The 23,551-nt window shown below is 43.3% G+C and overlaps 1 protein-coding gene across 2 annotated transcripts in view; it reads right to left on the bottom strand.

Annotated features, from left to right (window-relative positions):
- Nucleotides 1–16,934, bottom strand: part of MAP2K6 (mitogen-activated protein kinase kinase 6) — a 111,048-nt gene extending 94,114 nt beyond the window's left edge. For both annotated transcript variants that reach the window (XM_039229777.1, XM_039229778.1), the window contains exon 1: nt 16,669–16,934. In XM_039229777.1, coding sequence (XP_039085708.1) covers nt 16,669–16,684 — 16 coding nt within the window. In that variant the 5' untranslated portion in view covers nt 16,685–16,934. The remainder of the gene's footprint in view (nt 1–16,668) is intronic.
- Between the last annotated feature and the right edge of the window lie 6,617 nt (nt 16,935–23,551).

Genomic DNA, 23,551 nt, shown 5'->3' with positions numbered 1-23,551 from the left:
CACACAGAGCTTCAGGATTTCCGGGACACTTGTATCGCCTCACGCTGCCCCACAGACCGGAGCTGAAGTCCACTCTGACTCCCCACCCCAATCTCCGGCTCTCCCATTCACTTTGCAAGATCGAAGCAGATAAATCGCCTTTCCTTTGAGCTATCATTAAATCACAACCGTCGGCACACACATCTGTTCCCCATTAGGATTCGAGCTTCTTGAAGTAGGAATCATCTCTCTGCACACTTCCTGGTGCCTCGCTGTGAACCACACAGAGAAGCATCTAGCAAATGTTCAGAGAATGAATAAACGGATGAACGGCCGCATGCATGATTGAACAAGACCCATTCAATCATCTGATGCCCCACTGAATAAACAGAGGTCCTGATTTCCACTGTGCCCAGCGCTCCTGTTTATTTTTTATCTTTAAGCCTCGGGGGTTTGTTTCTGTCTTTATGGGAAGAGAATAAGGGCTCCCCAGAGAGTCGAAGGTTGGCTCTGCGTCAGGATACACCTGGGATGCTACGAGCAATCCAGGTGTGGGTGTCGGAGATCTGTCAGATCTGGTTTGCCATCACCTCGGCCTTTCCAGTTACTTACTTAATCTTCCTCAGTCATACTTGCTTCATCTATAACATGAGGTGTGCAGCCTAGATGATTTCTAAGTCCTTTGCTAGGATATAACCTCCCATGACTGGAAACTCTTTACATCTTGCCAAGAACCTATTGCCCAAACTCTTTGGACCACATACTTGGGCAATTGTCACATCATCAGAACATTAATCCTGCGTTTATCACTTAGCCATCGGAGAGAGCACCAGCGTGCCTTTTCCATGATGTTCTTTCAGTCCAAGGGCAGTGGCTCAGTTTGTTCACCAGATGGTATTACTGCTCCTTTTACGGCTTCTCATAAAGGCAACCCGCCACAGAACAAAGGGCGGCGTAGAGCGTCTGAGTCTCTTCCACTCAGGAGAATAGGAGAGAATCTGAGGTGACCCATCTCCCTCCTCATTAACCAAATTCCTTATTATTAAGGGCATGCACACTTATAATGACTTTTTATTAAAAGAAGGACTGAAACACCACAGGTCACAATACTGTCAAAGCTCTGCCTAAGTTAAAGCCTAGGTGGCCACGTTCATGGTTTTCATTTTCTCCTGCAGTTCCTTCCTGAGTGCTTAATTACGTCAACCCATTTTTCTGTCTTACGTATGCCAACTCAGATAACCTGTCCTTAGGGCAGCTCTGAGGGGCAGTGGGCCACACGCTTACCCCTCACGCCCACAGACATGGACACCTGAACTCTGAGCCAGACAATCCTGCAACTGCCCTTCATGACAGTTAGTGAATTCTCTGAGAGAATTCCATCTCAGCCCAGAGGCTGTCACTAGCCAAAGAATGGTCGGTACTGAAACCGCAAGGTTGTATCGATGCAGGGCTGGTAGCTTTTTTAAACGACGTGTGTATAGATGAGTCTGCAGGGGAAAATGGTAAAGACCCTCCAAGAAAAACAGAAAAAGAGCCTCTTCAAAGGGAGAGCAAGCAGGGAATCAGAAAAGGCATTTTTTTAGTTCCTACCAGACTCAGCTGTTTCTCCTACGATTGGATTCACTGAAACTCTCTCTAATAAAGACATTGACTTAGGGCACAGAGGTGGCTTAGTCGGTTGAGCGTCCAACTTCAGCTCAGGTCATGATCTCACAGTTTGTAGTTTCAAGCCCCACTTCGGGCTCTGTATTCACCACTCCGAGCCTGGAGCCTGCTTTGGATCCTGTGTCTCCCTCTCTCTACCCCTCTCCCAGTCTCTCTCTCTCTCTCTCTCCAAAATAAATACAATTTTTAAAAAATTTTAAAGAGATATTTTGACTTGAGGTAAAACAAAACACGAAGACACAAACTCCTGCCTGTATTTGTAATTACTCCATCAGTGGGACTATATCCATTTTTCCTGGGTCATAAGCATCTTCCCATTAACGTTATTGCTCTGTCTCTATAACCTATTACATATCAGGTAGGTATCTGTAACTGAAGCGATTCCTTTATGATTATGCAGCAGGGTGTTTCTATTTTTCACTACTTTGCCATGGCGGTTACATAGTGAAAAACATGAACTTTGGAATTCAAATGAACTAGATTCAAATCCCAGCTCTGCAAGCATGAACTCTCTGATGTTGGGCAAATTGTTAATCTCGCGTTCCAAGTCCTTCTTTGTAAAACGGGGATGATTTTCCCTACCTCCCGGCTTTTGGTGAACAATTAGAGCTAATCCGTAAAGCGCTTATCACAAAGCCTTGCACACAGTAGGCACACCCACATCACTAGTTCTTACCGCATATGGATTCTCAAGATGGAAATGCAGGATCCAAGGGAACAAAAATCGTACCAGTTTTTTGATACTGCCCAACCGTTTCGGCAAACACGGAATCTCTCCACCCCCCTCCCCAGCCCCCCGACATCTTTTTAGGACAGAAGAACGCACAAGCTCTCCTCCAGCACTGAATATTTCTTCCTCCCAGGCTCGCTCTGGAACTGGATTCCTAGGCCTCGGGGCTGCGATCTCACATAAGACGGTGCTCACCCCCTAACCTGAGACAGGAAACCAGTAGCTGTTCAGCCTATAGGCCCAGGGCCTGACAATCCATCTGATTCACCAGTTCCTGTTTTCTTCTGACTCTTTTGGTCCCAGTTAGAGCTTCACGCAGGTACTCGACGTGGAGATAAGTCTGGGCTCGTTTCAAACAAGCCCCAAACTAGTTTCTGATGCTCTTTTTCCGCGTCTCCTTCTACACCCTACCTCCACAGGCTTTGTAGGAGTGCATCACACAGCACCCCGGGGTACCAAGACTGTTTCCAAAACTGCAAGAAAGAGGTGAAGGGCATCACTCATTTCTGATGTGCAGGGCGAATACGGGAGGAGACACACACACATCCCTGCCTGAATTCCGCACCCTGGTTTCTCGGACCCTCCCTCTCGCTCTCTGGCCCCCGTTTTCCAGCTGGCCTCCCTGCTTATTTCTTTCTTCCTTTTTCATGTTGACTCATTGGACACTTGACCTTCTGCCTCACTTCTGCTGCCCACCTGTCCTTCTGCTGTTTGCAACACCTGACCCAGGACCATCGGCTTGGCTGAGAGGGATGCCTTCCCTTCCTGTGGCTCTTTTCCGGGGTGTCCATTTGCTTCCCCCCCTTACCTGAAGCAAGCCACCATCAACACCCTGGCAGGGCAATGTGACAGATAATGGACATCCGTTCTAAGCCAAGAGAGTTCCCTCCCGCTGACCTTACCCCCAACCACCTCACACAACCTCCCCTGACAATTCTGTCCCATATTGTCTCCTCTCGCCCAAGCTGATGGGCATTTTTACGCAGGATTTTATGCTAAACATACTCTGACCACTTCAAGAACATAAAGCCATTAACTCTAATTAGTATACAGAGAGCTGAAAACACCTTTTGTAAACAATCAATATTTAAGAGCTCAATAACCCTCGAGTAGTACTTTTTTTTCTGTTTAAAGGCTTACAAGCCTTTTCTAAAAATAAGCTGTGCCTGGCTACAGATCCTTGGTTCTTACTCACTCTCATTCCCTCTTAAGCTTTATTCCATGAGGACTGGAATCATTTGTTACAAAGGGAAGGATGCCCTCTTTCCCTGACCTCCAGGCACCATCTCTGAACCTATCTACCCATGAAAGCTGCCTGTGACAGCCACTGAAAGTGTTTACTACATCTCATTCCCTCTAAACATGAGTTAAGTTTTGGGACTCAATACAGCAACAGTGTGTGTGTGTGTGTGTGTGTGTGTGTGCGCATGCATGTTTTCCAATTTCACACCCCCCAATTTAGAAGCATCCAGTCTGTCATTAACAATAGAAAGTCAGAAGGAAGAGCAGGTAGTCTGCTCATGGACCAGATGGCAAGCCTCTTGTTTCACTCGCTGCTTCTCCTGAGAAGAACCACATTGAAAGTTCCATTGTACCAAGGTAAGATCCTGTCTCTATCGACTACTTTCTTCATCTTTCCGGGTTAAGCTGTACTCTTTACCTTCCCTGGTGTCCTAGTTGCAGTTTGAAACCAAAACTTACATGCAGATCACACAGAGTGGTATTAGGCTGCGGACATATTTATCTTCCCATGTTATGGGTTATGAGTTGAACTGTGTGCCCCTCACAAATTACTGTGTTGAAGTCTTAACCCCTGGTTCCTCAGAATATAACCTTACTTGGAAATAGGGTCATCGCCCATATCATTAGTTAAGATGATGTCATATGAGATTAAGGTTGGTCCCTCATCCAGTATGACCAGGGGCCTCATAAAAAGGGGAAATTTAGGGGCACCTGGATGGCTCAGTCGGGTAAGCGTCTGGCTCTTGGTTTGGGCTCGGGTCAGGATCTCGCGGTTCGTGGGTTCGAGCCCCACATTGGGCTCTGTACTGACTGGTATAGAGCCGGCTCAGGATTCTCTCTCTGTCCCTGTCTCTCTGCCCCCTCCCCTGCTCTCTCTGTCTCTTTCTCAAAAATAAATAAATAAAAACTTTAAAAGGAGGGGGAACTTAGACACAGGTGACACAGGCACACACATCAGGAGAACACCATGTGGGCACGAAGGCATAGATCTGGGTGGTGCATCTACGAGCCTACAAGCAACATCACAGATTGTCAGCCAACCACCAGAAGCTGGGAGAAGAGCCTGGAACACATTGTCCCTCCCAGCCCCCAGAAGGAATAATCCTGCCACCACCTTGACCTCAGACTTCTGGCCTCCAGAGCTGTGAGACCATAAACTCCTGTTGTGTAAGCCACCCAATTTGTGTTCATTGTTCTGGTAGCCCTAGGGAATGAATACATCCCACCAGACTGTGTGCCTCTTGAAGGGGGAGATGGAATTCTATTCATCTTCGTATTCATACAGCACAGTGCAAGGTGCAGATAATTTAATTATTCAATAATGTTTGTCAAATTCAACCAAAAAATATATGGTCCTCAGCGCTCCCAGCCCTCTCACCCATCCCCCACCCCCTTCCCGACCAACGCTGACTCTCTTATTCTTAGATCACACCAAAAAACACAATTGAAATTTGGGAAGGGGAAAGTTTTTCTAGCACTAATGGATCAAAGAGCTCTCCACTTCATTTTTAAATCAATTCCAGAATTAAATCTGCATTTTTTTTTTCTAGAACAATGGAAGCTCATTCAGGAACAAAGCCCAAGCAGGAAGACTTGGCAAGCCATCAATTGAGATGATAGAGCTGGCAGGTCCTATCACCTGGCCAGGTCATACGCGCTCTTGAACCACACAGCAAGGTGAGGCAAAAAGTGCCCTGTGTCCTTCCTGACCCTGACTGTGAGTGAGTCAGCCCACCCACCTTACCCACTCTATACTGACCCTGAGTTGAATGAAGTCGTGGAGGAGAAAGAAAGTGACTCAGCACCAGTTACACTAAGCAGCCTACTATGGGCTTCGGAGCTATAGGTCACTGTGTTTTATAAGCCAATAGAATGAAAGACATGTGAATTTAACCTATCAATTATTTCAATAAATTTAGATTTTAAATGGAACTGTTTTCTGAAATTAAAACTACACACAGACACACACAAGTTATGAACTCCCTGGCCGGTATCCAGTATCATGTGGGAGAGAGGAAATTCAGAAATACATTCAACAGTTTTCCTACTCCTTAACTGACTGCTAATGATTCTAGAAAAAGGAAGAGCACTAAGAAATGGAAAAGGCAGGTTGGCAGGTTATAAAAAATGAAAATTACAGCTGTGGCCATGCTCTGGAAAATATTCCCTGACTTAGCTAGATGTTGATTATTGAACCAACAGCTTGCTTATATAATTACAGTGTGCCTATAAACCCAGGTGATATGATATACTTGTTTAACTATTAACCTCTGGATTTCCTGGAATTTCCACAATCCAAAGGGAAAAAAAACTAAAAGTATGAGATATGGCATACTCCATTTATTAACTTACTCTGATCGTAAGTAATACCAACAGCATATCACTTGGCAAGAAAAGGGAAGTTTCTTAGAAAACACAAGTGGGGTCTTTTAAGCTTCAGAGATTTTGCTAGGGCGTCTTCTCATTTTTATTCTAAGGAACTGTTTTGCCTCTACAGCCTTCTACTGGTGCCCCTGGATCCTTAAAGTCAAGATGCCTTTCTCCATCCCAACTTTGGATCTAGGGCACAATTTCCTCATCAACTCTGAAATTCATGTCGATACTTGCACGCGCACTGTAAAAATTTCCCTGCTCTCCCTCTCATCCCTAGGACCTCCCGACTCACACTCTCTCTTCTGAGCACATCTAGGATTCTAGATTCTATTCTACACATTTCTGCATGTGTCTTACCTCCTACTAGACTATAAGCTTCTTAGGGCTAGAGAGAAAGGAAGAGGGGAGCAAATTTATGTTCATAGCGAGCTTGTTATAGCAAAATGCCTCAACCCCAGCCACATACTCAATAAATATTTGTTGAAGAACTGAACGCCATGCACTAGCCAAAACACATGACGTCCATTACCTTGTTTAATTTTCATAACAATCCTGAGGATGAGTGTCAGCCTCTCCACTGAGGTGGTAAGGAAGCTGAAGGTGGACAGTAAGTAGATTTTTCAAGGCTCGTGGCTAGTAAGCAGAGTGGAGTGAGATGCATTTCTGTCTAGTCCCACCTAGCACAATGTCTTAAATGGTACCATTGACCCAAAATATACAGGTTGGGTTAATCTGGACAAGCCCCTTATCCAAGTTCTCTCTTTAGGTATGCTCAGAGTCTTCATGATTGTGTTTTTCAAATGGCAACCGAGTTTGGGGAGCATGAAGGAGTAAATAAAGTGGGAGAACATGCTTAGAAAGATTTCAAATAGCACAGAGAGGCCAATTCTGCACGTTCACTCCAAAATAATTCCCAGACTCTCGACCGTTCTGTTCCCACTGGTTCTTCAGATTACTTGCCTTACCCTATCTCTAATTCATTCCTCCCATGTGGGACTGGAGCAGGGAGAATCGAGGAAGGGAATGAATAACTTGTCATTCAATGTCCCCACCATCTATTCCCATGGCTTCTGCATGGGATCCTGGGAAACAACCAAAGCCTAGGTATGACTGTTCTGCTTTGGAAGGAGGGAAAGTGGAGGGGGAATTCACTGGATGAAGGGAAATTCATTCCCCACTCCCCTGGCTGCCTCCTCTACCACAAAAGGAGAGAATTCTAATTTCTTCCACACCATCCAGTACAAGAGGAAAGCAGTGGAAATGTAGGTTCATTCAGTTTCAAGGAAATAACACTTGTCACATTTACACAGAAATAACCAGGAATATAGGAAATCACTAAGCCACAAAGGGGTGATATCATACCTGTACTTAGGTATGGTATCAACCCGGTCATGTTCTTATTACTGTTTAAAAAAAAATTTTAACTTAAATGTGCAGGGAAACACCTAAAGTTTGGATCTACTTAGTTACAGCCTACAGCTAATGGAATCGATATTCATTACTGATGTTTAACATTAACTTCCTGTCTGTACAGACCAGTATCTATCAAGAGACTAGTTGCAGCCAGCTTCCTTCTACCAATGGGTACTTTGTACTTGGAATTCAACCTTAACACTCAGAATGAGTCAGACCTGGTAATGACCATGATCTACAGAGGCTTAAAGGGACATGTCACAAGGAACCTCGATGTAGATGGACGCAGGTCAGCTCCTCCTAATTACCATACCTGGCCCTGGTATATACAGATTCCCATGGAATCCACTCATACTTTCATGAGTGGGCAAAGTTCTCCAAACAAAATGTTTCCACCAACGTGTCTTCTGGGTAACGGGTTCACAAATTTATTATGGGGGGGGGGGGCAACTCAAGCGGAGGGGCCAGGAGCTCGGGTTCTAGAGTCAGACAGACCTTGATTAAAGCTACCTCTCTGCCACTGTCCAACTGTCGTCTAAGGCAAGCTCCCTGCCCTCTCTGGCCTCAGTTTGCTCATGTACAAAATGGGGCATCACCTCACCAGGCCCTAGTCAGGGGAGAATGAGATCATTCACGTCCCTGTGGGATGTAGGATGCAGGATGGTAGGAATTCTAGCACTCCCCTGTACGTGACTTAGACTTCCCTCATTCTGGATATGGTAGACAAATCTGAGTTCATTCTACTGAAGCTACTCTGTGTCCATCTCCACCTCTTCCTTCCCTTCATTTTCAGAACATGTACCAGAACCTTGCTTCCTACCCACAAAATACTCACCATTTAAGCGACTTTGTAAGCCAAAGGACACTCATTCCCCACCCCAAACAAAACTGTCCATCCAGGAGTTGGGGGGCAGGGGGGTTGATATGATAAAACAGCTCTACGCTTTGTAGGAAATGATAAACGGAAAGCTCTCTGGGTAAGATGGGGGCTATGGGACTATGGAGGGAGTCAGGCTTTCAGCTTCTCTCCACACTAAAGAAATGATGGACCTTCTGGGTCATGATAATAATCAAGAAAACCAGGCAGTGATGGTAGGGAGAACTGTCTTTACCTTATCTGCTTTTTAAACAAAATGTGAGATCAGGAAGAGGAGAAGGAAGGGACCAGGGGAAGAATGAAAGAACAGCTTCTCAATGGGAGGGAAAATAAAGAAAAGAAATCTAAAGCAAACAGGAAGAGCAGAGCTGAGGGGAAAGGACCCCAGGATGGGCTGCCGGAGACTGGTAGCTCAGTTTGGCGGAAATGAGCAATGGCCTACAAATCTCATAACCAAGAGAAGCACCACTCAGACATTTCCTGTGGGCTGGGCCCCAGAGCTTGCTGCCGGAGTAGCTGCCCAGGTTAACAACTTCCAATGAAATGCCAAAGAGGAATGTAATATGGAAGCCTCATCATGAAAAGATCCCATTACTTGATTGAATAAAGTCATAAAGGGCAAGGTCAACAAACGTTCTTTTGAAAAGAGCCAAATAGTAACTATTTTTGGCTTTGTGGGACGTAACATCTCCATCATTACTATTCAACTCTACCATCCTTGGGGGGAAAGCAGCCACAGACAACATGTAAATGCATGAGCATAGCTGTGTCTTAATAAAACTTTATGTGTAAACACTGTGAATTTTATATAATTTTCACGTGTCATGTAATATTACTCTTTGAGGTTGTTTTCCCAATTATTTAAAAGTGTGCAGGGGCACCTAGGTGACTCAGTTGATTCAGTATCTGGCTCCAGCTCAGGTCATGATGTCACGGCCCATGGGTATGAGCCCCTCGTCGGGCTCCATGCTGCATGGAACTTGCTTGGGATTTTCTCTCTCCCACTCTCTCTGCCCCTCTCCCTCAGCTTGTGCTCTCTCATCTCTCTCTCTCTCCCTCAAAATAAATAAATAAACTTAAAAAAAAATTTAATGTGCAAACCATTTTAGCTCACAGGCTATACTTAAACACAGATGGGGCTATAGTTTGCAATTACCCTGGTCATGAGCATAGGCCCTGTGGTCAGACAGGGGCTTTGCATCCTGTCTTTGCCGTGTACTGGTTATCCAGCCATCAGCAGGTTAGTTAACTCCCCTGAGCCTCAGTTTCCCCATTTGTGAATTATCAATAATAGCATCTATCCCCATAGGATTTATATGAAGTTCAAAAGCATAACACATAGGGGGCGCCTGGGTGGCTCAGTGGGTTGAGCGGCTGACTTTGGCTCAAGTCACCATCTCATGGTTCATGGGTTCGAGTCCCACGTCGGGCTCTGTGCTGACAGCTAGCTCAGAGCCTGGAGCCTGTATCAAATTCTCTGTCTCCCTCTCTCTCTGCCCCTCCCCTGCTCGCTCTCTCTCTCTCTCTCAGAAATAAATAAAACATTTAAAAATTTTTTAAAAAAAGCATAACATAGAAAGCAACTCACATAATGTAAGTATGGGGTGTTGGAGTGTGGATTGAGATCAGCATTTAGACCTACAGCTAATGATTTGTTTCAAAAAAAAAAGGGGGTGATCTCAATCCAACGTAAGGAGGGACAAAGAGACTGGAATATAAAACAGACAATGGGCGATATATCCAGCAAGGGCCTATTTAATGCTTCAACTCAGAACGGAGTTGGCTCAGTTACAATGCTCTGATAGACATCATGTGACTCGATTGTAACCTGAATTATCGTTTCGGTGCAGAAAGAGGAGTTTTTCGGCTGCATATCAAACTGTATAGACCAGCTCAGGAAAGGGAGACTCTACGAGGACACAGGACAGAAAATAAATCCCAGGGGCGGCAGCGACAGCAGCGGTGGGCTAGGAGGAGGTGGGGAATTGTCACATTCGGAGGTTGTCCGTGCAGAGCTCCCTGTTTTCTCATAGGGCAGCCAGCTGTTAAAAACTTTCAGATGATCTCTGACAACCCTCCAGAGGCTCAAGTGCTGAGGTAATTTGCAAACAGCTCCTGAAACCAGCGCAGGATGGAGGAATTCACTCCAGTCCTATCCCACCAGATTCTTTAGACAACACATCTTAGTTCCGCATATTTTTAAACAAAAAAAAGTTAGCCAAGGATCAGGCAACCTCTAAATCTGTCTGGAGGACATAGGTAGGAGAAATGACACTTCTTCAGCCATCTGAGTTGCTAAGTATGCTATTCTTGCCTTCATGAAGCAAAGCTGTAATGGAAATATGAATGCAAACAAGGAAGCACAGGAAGAAAATTGCATTATAATTTAATTACCCCAAGCCTTTTATGAATTGTGGGGGGAAATTTTAAAGATCCCCACTGATGAAGAGCACTTTAACTGTCAGACATTTATTGAGCACTTCCTATTTATAAGCACAACGCGAAATGTGGAGATACAAGAAGAGAGGTCTGCCACCCAGCAGGGGCTTTCAGAGATGGTCCATAAAAGGCAAGTAACAATGACAGTGGTTAAAACTTGGGAGCTGTATGGTGTCAGCGCTGGGAATTAAAATGAGAGTATTTGCCAAATATCCCCTGGCAGAGAATTGGTAAGAAGCCCCACCACCATGATAACAATGGATCACCATTTCTTGGGTTTGGAAAAAGAACCCCTGCTGTTTGAACTGTAAAGCCTCTCCCCACCCCTGCCAGCACACTCCCCACAAAGACAAGCAAAACAAAAAAAGAAATGTGCAAAATGCTAAAGACTCTGAAGAAACAAATGCTTGATAAATGTGGATTGCTGGCGTTTGGATGTAAAGGACTTGCGGATGGAGAATTGAGAGCCGTGACGTCCCACCTCTGGCTGTGTCTACAGGCAAATCACTTTCTCACAAAGCTTCAACTCGCTCATTTGTACAATGAGATGATTGGACCATACAACTCCGTTTGTGGCTCTAAATTAGATCACTGAATATCAGGGTGCATAACTAAGCAGGCTTACTAGAGAAGGCTGTGACAAGATGCTGTGATTGACATATAATTTAGGAGGTCATCAAAGTTGACCCCAGCCTTAATTCTTCTAACAAATCTCATAAACTAAAGTGAACCACCTTTTAGGATGCACATGATTGCACACAAAGCTAAAAAAAAAAAAAAAAAAAAAAAAAAAAAGCAAATATTCTGCAACAGTGCTTAGAACACAGCCAGGTGCTATGTAAGAATTATTTACAAAACGAAAGAAAAGCTACTTTGGCCTGTAGAGATGAACCAAAAATGCAGAAATGTCCAGAAGCCAGTTATTTCCCAGACTGGAATTTTAATCAGATCATTACATTTTTCTTATAATTTTCGTACAGTTCTGGATAGCTATAGAAAGTGTAACAAAATGAATTTATGAAATATGTGATGTTTACTTAAATTTAGGTTAAAATTAAAATTGGAACTCACTAAGATATTAAATTATTTTTTCTCTTTATATTTTTTAATGTAATTCATTGTCAAAGTGGCTAACATACAGTGTATACAGTGTGCTCTTGGTTTTGGGGGTAGATGCCCGTGGTTCATGGCTTATGTACAACACCCAGTGCTCACCCCAGTTGGTTGAGAATCCAACTCTCAACCCATGATTACCTAAGCTTTGCAATTTTGGAATGTTCTGGACCAACTCTGGAAATAATTTGATCCCCAAATTAAAATTTTAAGATACATTTTATGAGGGACAAAAAATTCAAACACATGAAACGCAAATGTCAAAAAAGGGGGAAAATTCAACTTTTTTTTTTTTTTTTTACTAAAAAATGCAACTGACCATAAGTGTTAACACCTTTTACCAAACTGACAAAGATTTTTTTTTTTTCAAATTAGGATACCTGGAGGATGAAAGGAGCCATAGCCTTTCTGGAGAGCAATTGATTTGGCATTATGTACCGTGATGTTTAAAGAAGAGAATGCACAGTCCCAAACTCTGGTGGGAATAACAATTCGTGTTAGGTCTCTGGAGGACAATTTGGCAATATGTCCATGCCCTCTGACCTGGCATTTCCATTTCTAGGAATTCATTTTAAAGACATAATTGGGCAAATGTACAAAGATGTATGTTCATAGTATTCCTTAGATTTTGTTTATAGCTGTACAAAAAAAAAAAAAATGGAACTCTGTGAAAGTCCAAACTGGAGATTAATTAAATAGCTACATTCTTACAAATTAAAATAAGCAACCAATTAGAAGAATGGTATAACTATATGTGTGGAATCACAGAAGGATATCAAAGATATAAGGAGGAGTATAAAGCAAGTTGCAGAGTATCATATAGAGCGTGTAAAATAGCACATATGTCTGTGTGTGTGAGTATGGATCGATGGACGCACAAATGCAAAGTGATGCTTACCGAAAAGTTAACAGTAATTAGCCCTGGACAGTGTGACTCCGAGTGAGTGATCTTTACTTTATTATTATGACATTCTCTTTAGCTTGAAATTTCTTTCAATGAGCATATCTCATTTTTATAATAATTAGAAGGCGATTTTTTAAAGGTGGAACAGAAAAAGACAATGGGGAAGAATCCGATATCTAGAACCTGGAATTTAGTCTGAGCCCACAACATACAGAATAATGTACCAACTAGGTGACAATCATGGCGACTTCGTAATACTGAAAGTTAATAAACATGAAGGTTCTGTTGAAATAAAATAGAACTGAATATTATGAACATAGAAATATATTCGCTTGGAAATATTTCTCAGTATATGGTAAGTGAAACAAAAGGTAACTAAGTAGACATTAGTTTCATGCACATTGTAGCTTTGTTCAGACACCTACACACAGAGTAGAGGAAAAAAATCTCAAAGGGATATACCCCAGAATGTATACTGCGGTCACAAGTGATTCTTATTTTCCTTTTCTTTATTTCCAAATGTTTCTATCATGACCAAATATTATCTGTGTACGTTTTTCTTTTGGTTTAAAAGCAATCCTTATAGATTCTTTCAGATAGTAAAAGCATGGAAAGTAGTTCCAATATTACAAATCTCAGCCCTTTTTTTCCATCGTTCTATTTTCCACCAGGAACCCCGCCGCCCCGAGCCCCTGCAGATGACAAACTGGGTGCTGTGAAGTGCAGAATGTCACACCAACACAAAGCAAGCCTAGGAAACCCAAGGTACCTATTCTGATTTTGTGTCCTGAGATGGACGAGGTTATAAAACATACTGGCTCAGATTACAGACTAAGCATGACAGTCTGTCTGGTATAATCTAACAAAGGAATTTACACAGAATGAGAAATTTACACATTTCATTTCCCAGGGTGGAATGAATTACAGAAGAAAGGAACCCAGGGGAGCACCCGCCACACTCCTACATGCTTCTGCAATTACGCCCTGCATGCATTTCTCACGACATGATTTACCCATTCCTGTCTTAAACTAAGGTAAACTAACTTTGTTAAAAGGTGAAAAGAGGGAGAAGTGAGAAGGAGGGCATTTCCAACAGAGTCAAACTTTTCTGTGTATTTTCAGGTGAACTGGGAGATGCCAGACCTCCCGACCTCCCTCTCTCCCTTCCTCCCTCAAATCATCGTGGCTTAATAACAATAGTGTGTCTCTCCCGGGTAATGTAGATGACACATTTTTCCTGTAGCCTGTCTTCCTGTAAAGTGCAGGAATTCCTGCACTTTCTGGGTGCCCTTCCTGTTCACTTACATTTCAGATTTCCTCAAAAGGCATTCTACCACTTTAATATTTGAAAAATGTCAGCTCAACCCCAGACAGCTAATATAAACAAGCTGAAAAGCATACCACCTAAAGTTACAACTGTGGAAAACAAAATTTCTTTTTAAGAAATTCTTTCTCGGAATCTTACTGCTGGGAAGGCTGGAAAGAGGCAGCCCAGTTCTTCCAGCTCCCAGGGACTCTATAATTCTTTTGCCTCTGCTGTGCCTTAAATTAGAGGTCTGAGAAACCGAATTATAGTGATCTAGAAAGTTCGTAAGGGTCCTTTGAATTGAACATGTTGTTAAATTCTTCAATACTCTGAGGTTGTGTCCACCTTTCACTTCTGTCTCCCATTCCATTGGGTGATAGTATTACAAAGCAGTTTGGTACTGGGAAAAATGTCTTGGCCACTGGAGAACACCACGGCTGAATTAGGCCACTTGCACACTTAAAAGTCCAGGCCAAGGCTCCTACACCACTTCTGAAATGATCACCCACTTCTTGCTATCGATCTCTTTCTTTTCGGACAGGAACCTCGCACTCACACCAGATGCACCTTCTAAAGAGGGCCCAGTGAAGAAAACCCACCCACGTGGGCTAACTGGAAACTGATACGAAAAACCACCAGGATCCGATCTACAATGGGTGCTCTCGTAATGGAAGCAAGCCATGCTAATATCTTTTAGTTTCTCAGCTCAGAAACTTGCTCTCCTAGGACAGAGAGATATCTTAAAAGTGAGCCAAAAAAAAAAAAAAAAAAGGGATGAATAACCTGATTTACTTTGGACCCTAAGGTCCAGAGATAAGATCACCATAATACCATCTTCTTCATGAAATCTTCCTATCTCTCAGAGAGATCACTACCATCTCTAAACTCCAACTGGGCCATTTCTTTTCACTATCTATGCAATTATCTTGTAGTATAATGATTTGCATGCATGCTTTCCAAATGGTGAGGTCCTTGAAGGAAACAAGTATATTTTAAATATTTTTGTATTCCTCCAAATCCTGTGCAATATATGTATATATCCATATATATATCACATACTTGAATACATACACACATACACATTTATACATACATTAACTGAAATGAATGAATGAGTATATCCCAAATACAAAGTAACTAGATACAGCCCCTTAATACACCAAAGAATGGAGTGCCCATTCTAAGCTGTTATTTCTCTGCTCCGGAGATTGTAGGTTTTCCTTCTATTAAGGAACATCTGCCCTTCATAATGCCAATTCCCAGGTTCTTCAGCACGCTGAGCCTTCCAGATTCCATTCCCCCCTAATGGTCAAGGAAAACACAGCCCTACTTCGAACTCTTATGAACAGAGATCATTTCCTTCTTCGTCTGAGATGTAGGATTTCCATCAGGTAGAATTAAAAAGCGATTCAACAACTCCAAAAACATGGCAGAAAGCTTAGGAGATACTTTCATTCCACCAGGTCTTCCCCAAGCAAGTGGTGGCCCGGTAGCCTCACTCACCTGCACCTAACTCTCCTCCTCCTTCCACACATTCTCATATGGCATATGCTTTCTCTACGGTGAAGAAAGATTTGTTCTGAAACAAGTGACTGACTTAGGGTCCTAGAGACACCTGCCAGCACCCGGCCTTCAGCTCTCTGATGCCATGTCAGGAATTTTTTAATCCCCTCCCCAAGTATAACATTAAGCCTGCAAAATACAGCTGCATTAAAAAAATAAGAAAAAGAAAAAAAAATTTAAACAACCACAACCCTGCATTTCTGACCTATTATAGCTGACTAAATAGATGAAGTTACACACTTAAAAGATTTCATTGATTTTCAACGAAACGGCGCAGTTCACCCACGTTGGTGTAATGATTAAAAGTACAGGTTTTCTCCCCATATTTTCCCCTGAGATGCAAAGCATCTCTCAAATGGGGAGACCTAAAACATCTATATCCTCACGGCTGCTTCTAAATTCTGTGAGCCAACAAGCAATTGGTGTACAGTGCAAAATCTCAGAAGAGAAAGACTTCTCGTCTGGGTTTTTTTTTTTTTTTTTTTTTGGTAACATGCTATTATTCACACTTCACCTTTACTTCCTTTAAAAATCAAAAGTTGTTTAATGTTCAAAGCGGTATCAATGGAAATTTAGGTAAAGACTGGCACCGCAACGGTTTGCTCCCAAAGGAATATAAGATTACATTAATTTCCTACTAGTTTAACTCAACTTTTACCTTTCATCTTCACCTACAGACTTTTTAAAAGTTTGTATTCCTGTTGCACATAAAATTACTTATAATGTGCGTGCATACTAAAGAATTTTACAATTATATAAAGCACTGCACATTAAGACGCTACCAACCTGCTCTATCTCTCCTGACTGTGCAAAAGGCAGAAAGAGCTCAGTAATCCTAGCAGAAGAATGCAAATAACGTCAATGCACAGCTGAACTGCAAGCCCTGCCTTACAGGAACTCTCTGTGTCTGCAAAAAAAAGACACATACTAAACAGGAAATGCAACTGAGCTGTGGAAAACCTCAAACTTAAAAATGCAATCGCCAGGCGAAAATTGCATCCATGCATTCATAAATGCATGCACAACCCTTTGCATTTTTGCAAGTAATGCAAATAGGCTCTTACCTTTCGACTGAGACATTTTCCCCTTTCCTTTGATGGGGGAGGGGAGCACAAAAGACTTTGCCTTGCTTCTCTTCTGTAGCTAGTTTTGCAACAAAGATGCAAGCTGCAGGCGTGCAATCTTCATGCAAGTGGAGTTTCTCTTGACCGATGCAGCAGATGGACTTTCAGGGAATCAAGATGGAAATGCACACCTTGCAAAACAGACTGGAAAGTGATTTTTCCCCCAGTTGCAACGTTAGGGAAGGCTGTGCTGCAGCTACATGATGGGCCAGGGCTGGCAGCTAAAAGCTCCAAACTTGGAACTGAGTATCTTAGTGCGCAGACGTCCTTCCTGCGAAGGGCGCGGGGGCCGCTGGGTAGTGTAGTTCCGAGCAGAGTCCACGGGGCTCTGATTTAAGGAAACGTGGTCGCTTGGGTCGCCGAGCGAGATGACTGGGTGCGCCCAGATAAACAAGTCAGACACGCAGTCGGTAGTAAGGCATGGGCCAAAAAACGGCAGGGCCAAGGCGAGGGAGCATTTTTGTTGCCGAAAAGCCCCAGAAGCAACAGTTGAAGAACATTAGGTTAGCTGAAAAGCATTTGGCTCGCTGAGAAGGTCACTTGGGTGTTTTGTGTTTGCAGGGTAGCACCTGTTGTAATGTCCCTGCCTGTAGACGTTTTACACCCCCACCTCCATTTTTTAACATTTTTCTCGCATGGAGAATTGGTTGGTGATTTGTCTGGCTAGAGGTAAGATTACCTTTGCAAATGCAGAGAAGATGTGGAAGTTTTATTTAGTAAGAAATGATCCAGGTCGGTTACTTTCAAGGAACCTGAAATTCAGGGGGTGGGGGGCCGACGGGCGAATTGGGAGGAGGTAATTCTCATTTCTCGAAGGGTTAAAGAGGAAGTTCTGCCTTTTATGTGTCAGAGCTAACTTTATCAAAGTTAAAATGTTTATAGATGCTTTTTCTCACCTGGTGGAAGAGGAAAGTCCCTGGTCTGCGGGAGAAGGTGGGTGGTAATCTTAGATTAACCAAACCAGATATCCTGAATTTATTCAACAAAATTAGCAAGTATTTGTTGAGCTCCTGGGATGGGCCAGGCACCTTTCTAGGGCCTTGGGTCATCCATTTGTCATGTATTGCTCATGGCTACATCAACACGGTAGAGCCACCCCTCTCACAAGGACCCCAGAGACGCACAGAATGATTCTACCCAAGGAATGGAACTGAAGGAGGGTGCATGGGCTGACATGAACTCAGACTTCTACTTCACCAAGGAGACGGGACTCAGAAGTGTGCTTTCAACCTGGAGAGGGAGAAGTTGAGGATTTCAGGCTAAGAGGGGTGAACCGCAGGCAATAAAGAAATGAGGACAGCCTATTCATGAGACACTAAGGATACTATGTTGCCTCGGACCGTAAACCCTTGGTTTGCCGGCATAATTCATTTTGGAAACATGCTTGTAAACAAAGCACTTGTATATCAAAGCGAATTTTAGGAATCATTGGCTCAGTTGTGATCATGTGACATTCGGCCTCAGTAGTACCCCTATTGTAAGACATCGCTTGTATTTATGTTAAAATGTATTAGAAATGTTTGTTCCTCTTGCAAACGCTTGCAAAACAAGTTACTCTGAGTCCAAGGTTTTACTGTATACAAAAGAGGAGGTAGACAGAATTTATAGGTGAGGGCTGTCCTGGATGGTAAAGACAGGCTGGACACTTGGACTTTATTTGACACATACTTGGGAGGCTGTGAAAGGGTTTTGCAAAGGGGCGTAACTGAATCAAAGCATTGTTTTAAGAAGGTAAATTTGCTCTCCGCAATCCCTGGTGAGTTGAATCTGGAAGAGTCTAGAGATAGGCCAGATCAGTAGTGGGAAATCAAAAAGCACACTTTTAAATAAAAAGGGCACTTTGGAAGAGGATTCAGCTAGATTTGATGACTGCTAATGAAAACAATTGCAGTTTGGATCAGAATTCTAGGAAGCCAGGGCCTTCTGAGTAATGGATGAATCAGAGAGAAGGCCACCATGTTTAAGCTACAAGCCAGCAAATCAGCTCTTGAAATACGCAATAGGTGACGCCACAAACATTGATTTACCTAAGTTGATCTCCTGTCCTGACATTATTGAGAATTCGTCAAGGTCACTTCGTGTACCTGTTAGCTTCTGTCCCTAAGACGAAGGGGGTCTCTGTCCCAGGAGCAACAAATTCAGGGACTTACTAGCTCACTATCTTTCACTGTCCTTCTAGGCAAACCCTTGCCGTCTCTTCCTTTCTTGCACACCTCATCTGGACACCGCACGGCACCGGCATTTTTGTCTCCTAAGTCTCCTGTAACCAGGAGGCGTGTGAGTGTGCAGATCCATTTTAATGCATCCAGTTGTGTTTGCAGTCATGAATGGAGCACCCGCAATGTGCCAGGGCCCAGGGCAGCTACGGGAACTGCGCAGCCTCCCCGAACCCCCCGGGGGGCAGGGCCTGCGCGGCTAGAGAGTTTCCTTCAGGCTGCCTTGTAGATGGTCAGCAGCACTGCTCTTAAATTGCCCCAGACTCCCTTATTGATGGAAAAGTTCTAATCACAACCTGCCGGGTGCATTTTGCTGCTGTCATTCATGCCCATCCTCTGTCTTCACGGCACGCACAGCTAGCTCACTGCCTGCAAATGGATTGTGTTCCAAAAATCTACCTGTAATTCATATTCCCAGAGAAACGATACATTCAACAGCCAATGCACATATACACATATGCAAAACACCTTTTGCCCCATAAATTGGCTGAGCCACGTGTTTCAAAATACCAAAATTGGGGCGGCCGCTGGCTCAGTTGGTAGAGCACGCGGCTCTTGATCTCGGGGTGGGGAGTTCGAGCCCGCATTGGACACGTAACTTTAAAAAATAAAAATTCGTTAATTAGTTTATTAATTTTAAAAAATAGCAAAATGTATCGTTTTTTCTTTCTGGGGAAAAATATATTTTGAATTTCTGCATGGAAGTCAACTTGGCTTTGAAGTCTGAGATTCCAGAAGAAAAAGTTCTTCTTGCCTGGGTGGTGAAAGCTTTCCTCTGCCCATAGTCCTGGGTGGCAGAAGAGACTGTACCTCTCTACAGTCGTGGGCCTTTCGTCTTCTGGCCAGTCTGGGGCAGCGCTCCTCGAAAGGGAATCCCTCTCACGGCCACACAAGCCAGTGAAAGCAAAATCGGGGACATTGTTCTTTTATTAGACAGTACAGTCAACGTTTATCTTGAGGTGGCCTGCGCTTCTCCTTGGGATCCCCCGTCTTGAACGTGTTCTGTACTTCAGATGTTTCTAAAATGCAAATGTAATGCATTCTCCCCTAGCTCACAGTTACCATCAAGGCCATGCAGACTCCTTGACAGGGTATAATTGGCTCCTTGAGACCTGTCCCCTGCTTACCTTCTGGCTTCATTTCTCACCCGATGTTGATGCTGTAGTCAGAAGCCAGGTTCCTCTGTCCTTTCTTGAGAGCCACTGATCCCTCTGCCTGGCAAGCTTTCTCCATTCGTGACCTCGCTGGAAAAATCAACTTAGCTGCCATTTCCTTTTGCTAGCCTTCTGTGACCCATCCCCCGGCGGCCACCCTCAGTGCGAAAGAGGTGCATTCTCTAGTTCTGTACCTCCCAGCACACACCTCTTTCCTGATACTCATCATGGGGCTGACAGGTGTGCATTTACATCTTTGTCTCCTCCAGGAGCCTGAACTCCTGACGATCAGTGACTTATCTCTCCATCCCCAGTGCCCTGTATCTAGCATATAATAGGCACTCAAATGCATAGTAAAATAATGACTGCAATAAATCGGGGAAGGACTTGCCATCAGGGACAGCCTGGAATAAGCAGATTGCAAGGATTGTAACACCTGCAGGAGAGACTGGAGCACCTGGGAAAAGCCGCACACTGGCAGGTTGGAGCTGTGACTCTTGGAAAGTTGCTCTTCGGCTAAGTCAAACTGGCTCCGAAAGAATTATTCTAGAAGTATATATGCAGGGTGGAGACAGTGGTGGGGATAAGGGTGTCTCAACCGGTGGTGATTTTGCCCCACCCCCACTCCCAACCCACTGCCCAGAGACATTGGGCAAGGTCTGGAGGCATTTTTGTTTGTTACAACCAGAGGTTGAGGGTGGCTGGTGATAACTGGCATCTAGTGGGTAGAGATCCGGGAAGCTGGGAGCCCTACTACGAGACACAAGAAGCCTCTCGCTACCAAGAATTTTCCAGTCCAACTGTCAGTAGGGCTGAGTTTGAGAAACGCCGCTACATAGTAACACCTTGAGAAGTTACTGACATTCTAAGTTAATTTAAAGCTACTGAGATTTGGAAAGAGTGACTTGGGATGCGAGGAAACCATCTAGTCCTGGATGTAGAAAAAGTTAGCTGTGGTCCCTAAGGCAAGTCACTTTACCTTTCTGGACCTCTTTTTGTTTCAATAAAATAAGGAGAGTCAGAGTAAATTCTCGTTCTAATAGCCCATGACTGTAAACCCAGCTCCGTGTCCGATTAAGAACCACTAAAGATTTAAAGGAAGTGTGGTCACACATCCTGCTTTTTAAGAAATTTTTTATAGTTTATTTTTTTGAGACAGAGACAGAGCACAAGCGGGAGAGGGGCAGAGAGAGAGGGAGAGACAGAGGGAGACACAGAATCTGAAACAGGCTCCAGGTTCTGAGCTGTCAGCACAGAACCCGATGTGAGGCTCGAACCCACGAATCATGACCTGAGCCAAAGTCAGACGCTTAACCGACTGGGCCACCCAGGCGTCCCGCACACAGTCCATTTTTTTACATTGGAATGAAGGGTTCCTGATCCTCAGTTCCTGCAAGCCATACGATGACTATCATAACACTATCCCTAAAGAGCTGGGATAAGAAATATTCAAATTACAGGTTGAAATATTACCTTACAGGTAGCAATACTCATGTGTATGTGACATTTATTAATGTCTTTCAACAGCATCGACTAGATATCAAACATGGGAAAGAAGTTGTCACAGTTAAAGCTAAGAGTTCAACTCTGAATATCTACTTTCCTAGATTCTAGAAAATTACGGTATAAATAGGTACATTATATATAATGACGTATGTTGGGGAGAAACATGTAGCAGATTAGTTTAAGGAACCAGATGATTTGTTTAAGAACAAATTTTCTTTTTACTGCTTGAATATATCAGAATGAATTAGGGTTGTTGGTAGAAATTTTAGAAACCCCGAGGTGGATTCTGCTTAGCTTCCAGTGCCCTCCCCAAAATGGCACAGCTATTCCCATTCAGCCTTATATTCTGTGATCTTTTGGTTTAAGCAATCTGGTCAAAACAGAATTATTTATCCTACTGAGATATGAATTCACATGTCACCACTCCTGTATGTTAACTCATGCCATTCTATGTCTTTGCCTTATTCTGTCTGGCCCCCACCTAACATCTTCAATTTTCTAAATTCTACCCTTCGTTCAAGGTTCAAGGTCGCCTCCTCTCGGAAGTTGTCCTTGATCACATCCTTCCATCTTAAAAAGAACATCCTCCCCTTTAAATTCTGATGGCACTGTTAACTCTTATAGGCCATCTATCCAATACCGTCTTGCGGTAATATTGCTTAAGTGCAAACCTTACCCCTTCTGCTAAATCTTTTGTTCCCTGAGCATTCCTAACCTTCTCCCTTGGACAGACCTTACTTGACTATATTTGGCCCTTATTCTGAGCTTGGCCAGGGGCAGTTTCATCTTCATCATGTTGCCCCAGATCAAATACATGGCATGCACATAATAAGTGTTCAGTTAATACTCATTAATCTGATGTATGGGTGGATTTGTTACGTACTGAATGCATTCACCTAAAATGGCTTGATTAGCTTACCTTAGCATTCTCTGCTAAAAGTTAAATTCAAGCATAGGGATTCACTAGGAAGAACAATTTTTATTTAATTATGATATATAACCATCTAAAAAATGTTTAGTACTTTAAGATTCCTATTAAGATTCTAGATTTTCAAATTACTATCAACAACCTCTAAAATAACAGTGTCTGACATGTCTGGTGGAAATGCCAACAGACTATCGAGATTCCTCATGAATACATTCTCACTGAATAAAAAATGTACACGGGCCCCGGGTGGCTCAGTAGGTTGAGCATCCGACTCTTGGTATTGGCTCAGGTCATGATCTCGGGGTTGTAGGATCGAGCCCTGTATCAGGCTCCATGCTAAGCCTGCTTGAGGTTCTCACTCCCCCTCTCCCTCTGCGTCTCTCTCAAAGAAAAAAAAAAAAGCATAAAAAGAATGTTCCATATTTCTTAACAATCAAGAAGCCATTTAGAGCTCCAATGTGGTGCTGTTTCAACCTCGCCCCCAAACTCTATTCAGTCTTAGCCGGAAATAATAGCATGAACTGACAAGGATGCTGATTCTAGGAAGGTGAGAATAAAAACAATTCCCACCTAGCATTAACCCTATAAGCATGTTCGTGTGTCATCTCGGGAGTGTGTTAAAGGACTGGCAAATCGTGAACTGCTTTGAATCATTAGATTAAGCAACACAGGGCGCACAAATATTTCAAATTCTGTTAAGTCAGAAAACTGGAAGGTTGTCTAATCCAACACATGCATATACTTTTTCTCTTCCTTCTACCATAATCAAATCAATCGATCTCATTATCTTTATAAACACACACACACACACACACACACACACACACACACACACACACACAATATCTCTGGTCCTGCCCCATCTGGCTTCTGAAAACCTGAACACGTTCGAGCTCTACAGAAAGTCAAATAAACGGGTATGCTCTGTACGGGAGGCTCAAGTTATGCTTAAATTTGGAACCCCCTTTGCAACACTCCAATTTCATATTTAATCAGTTATTGATTTGTATTATATAGTG

The sequence above is a fragment of the Hyaena hyaena genome, unplaced genomic scaffold, assembly GCF_003009895.1.
Source record: "Hyaena hyaena isolate Hyena2069 unplaced genomic scaffold, ASM300989v1 scaffold_39, whole genome shotgun sequence".
In the NCBI taxonomy this organism is placed as follows: Eukaryota; Metazoa; Chordata; class Mammalia; order Carnivora; family Hyaenidae; genus Hyaena; species Hyaena hyaena.
This window is presented reverse-complemented; position numbering and strand designations above follow the sequence as displayed.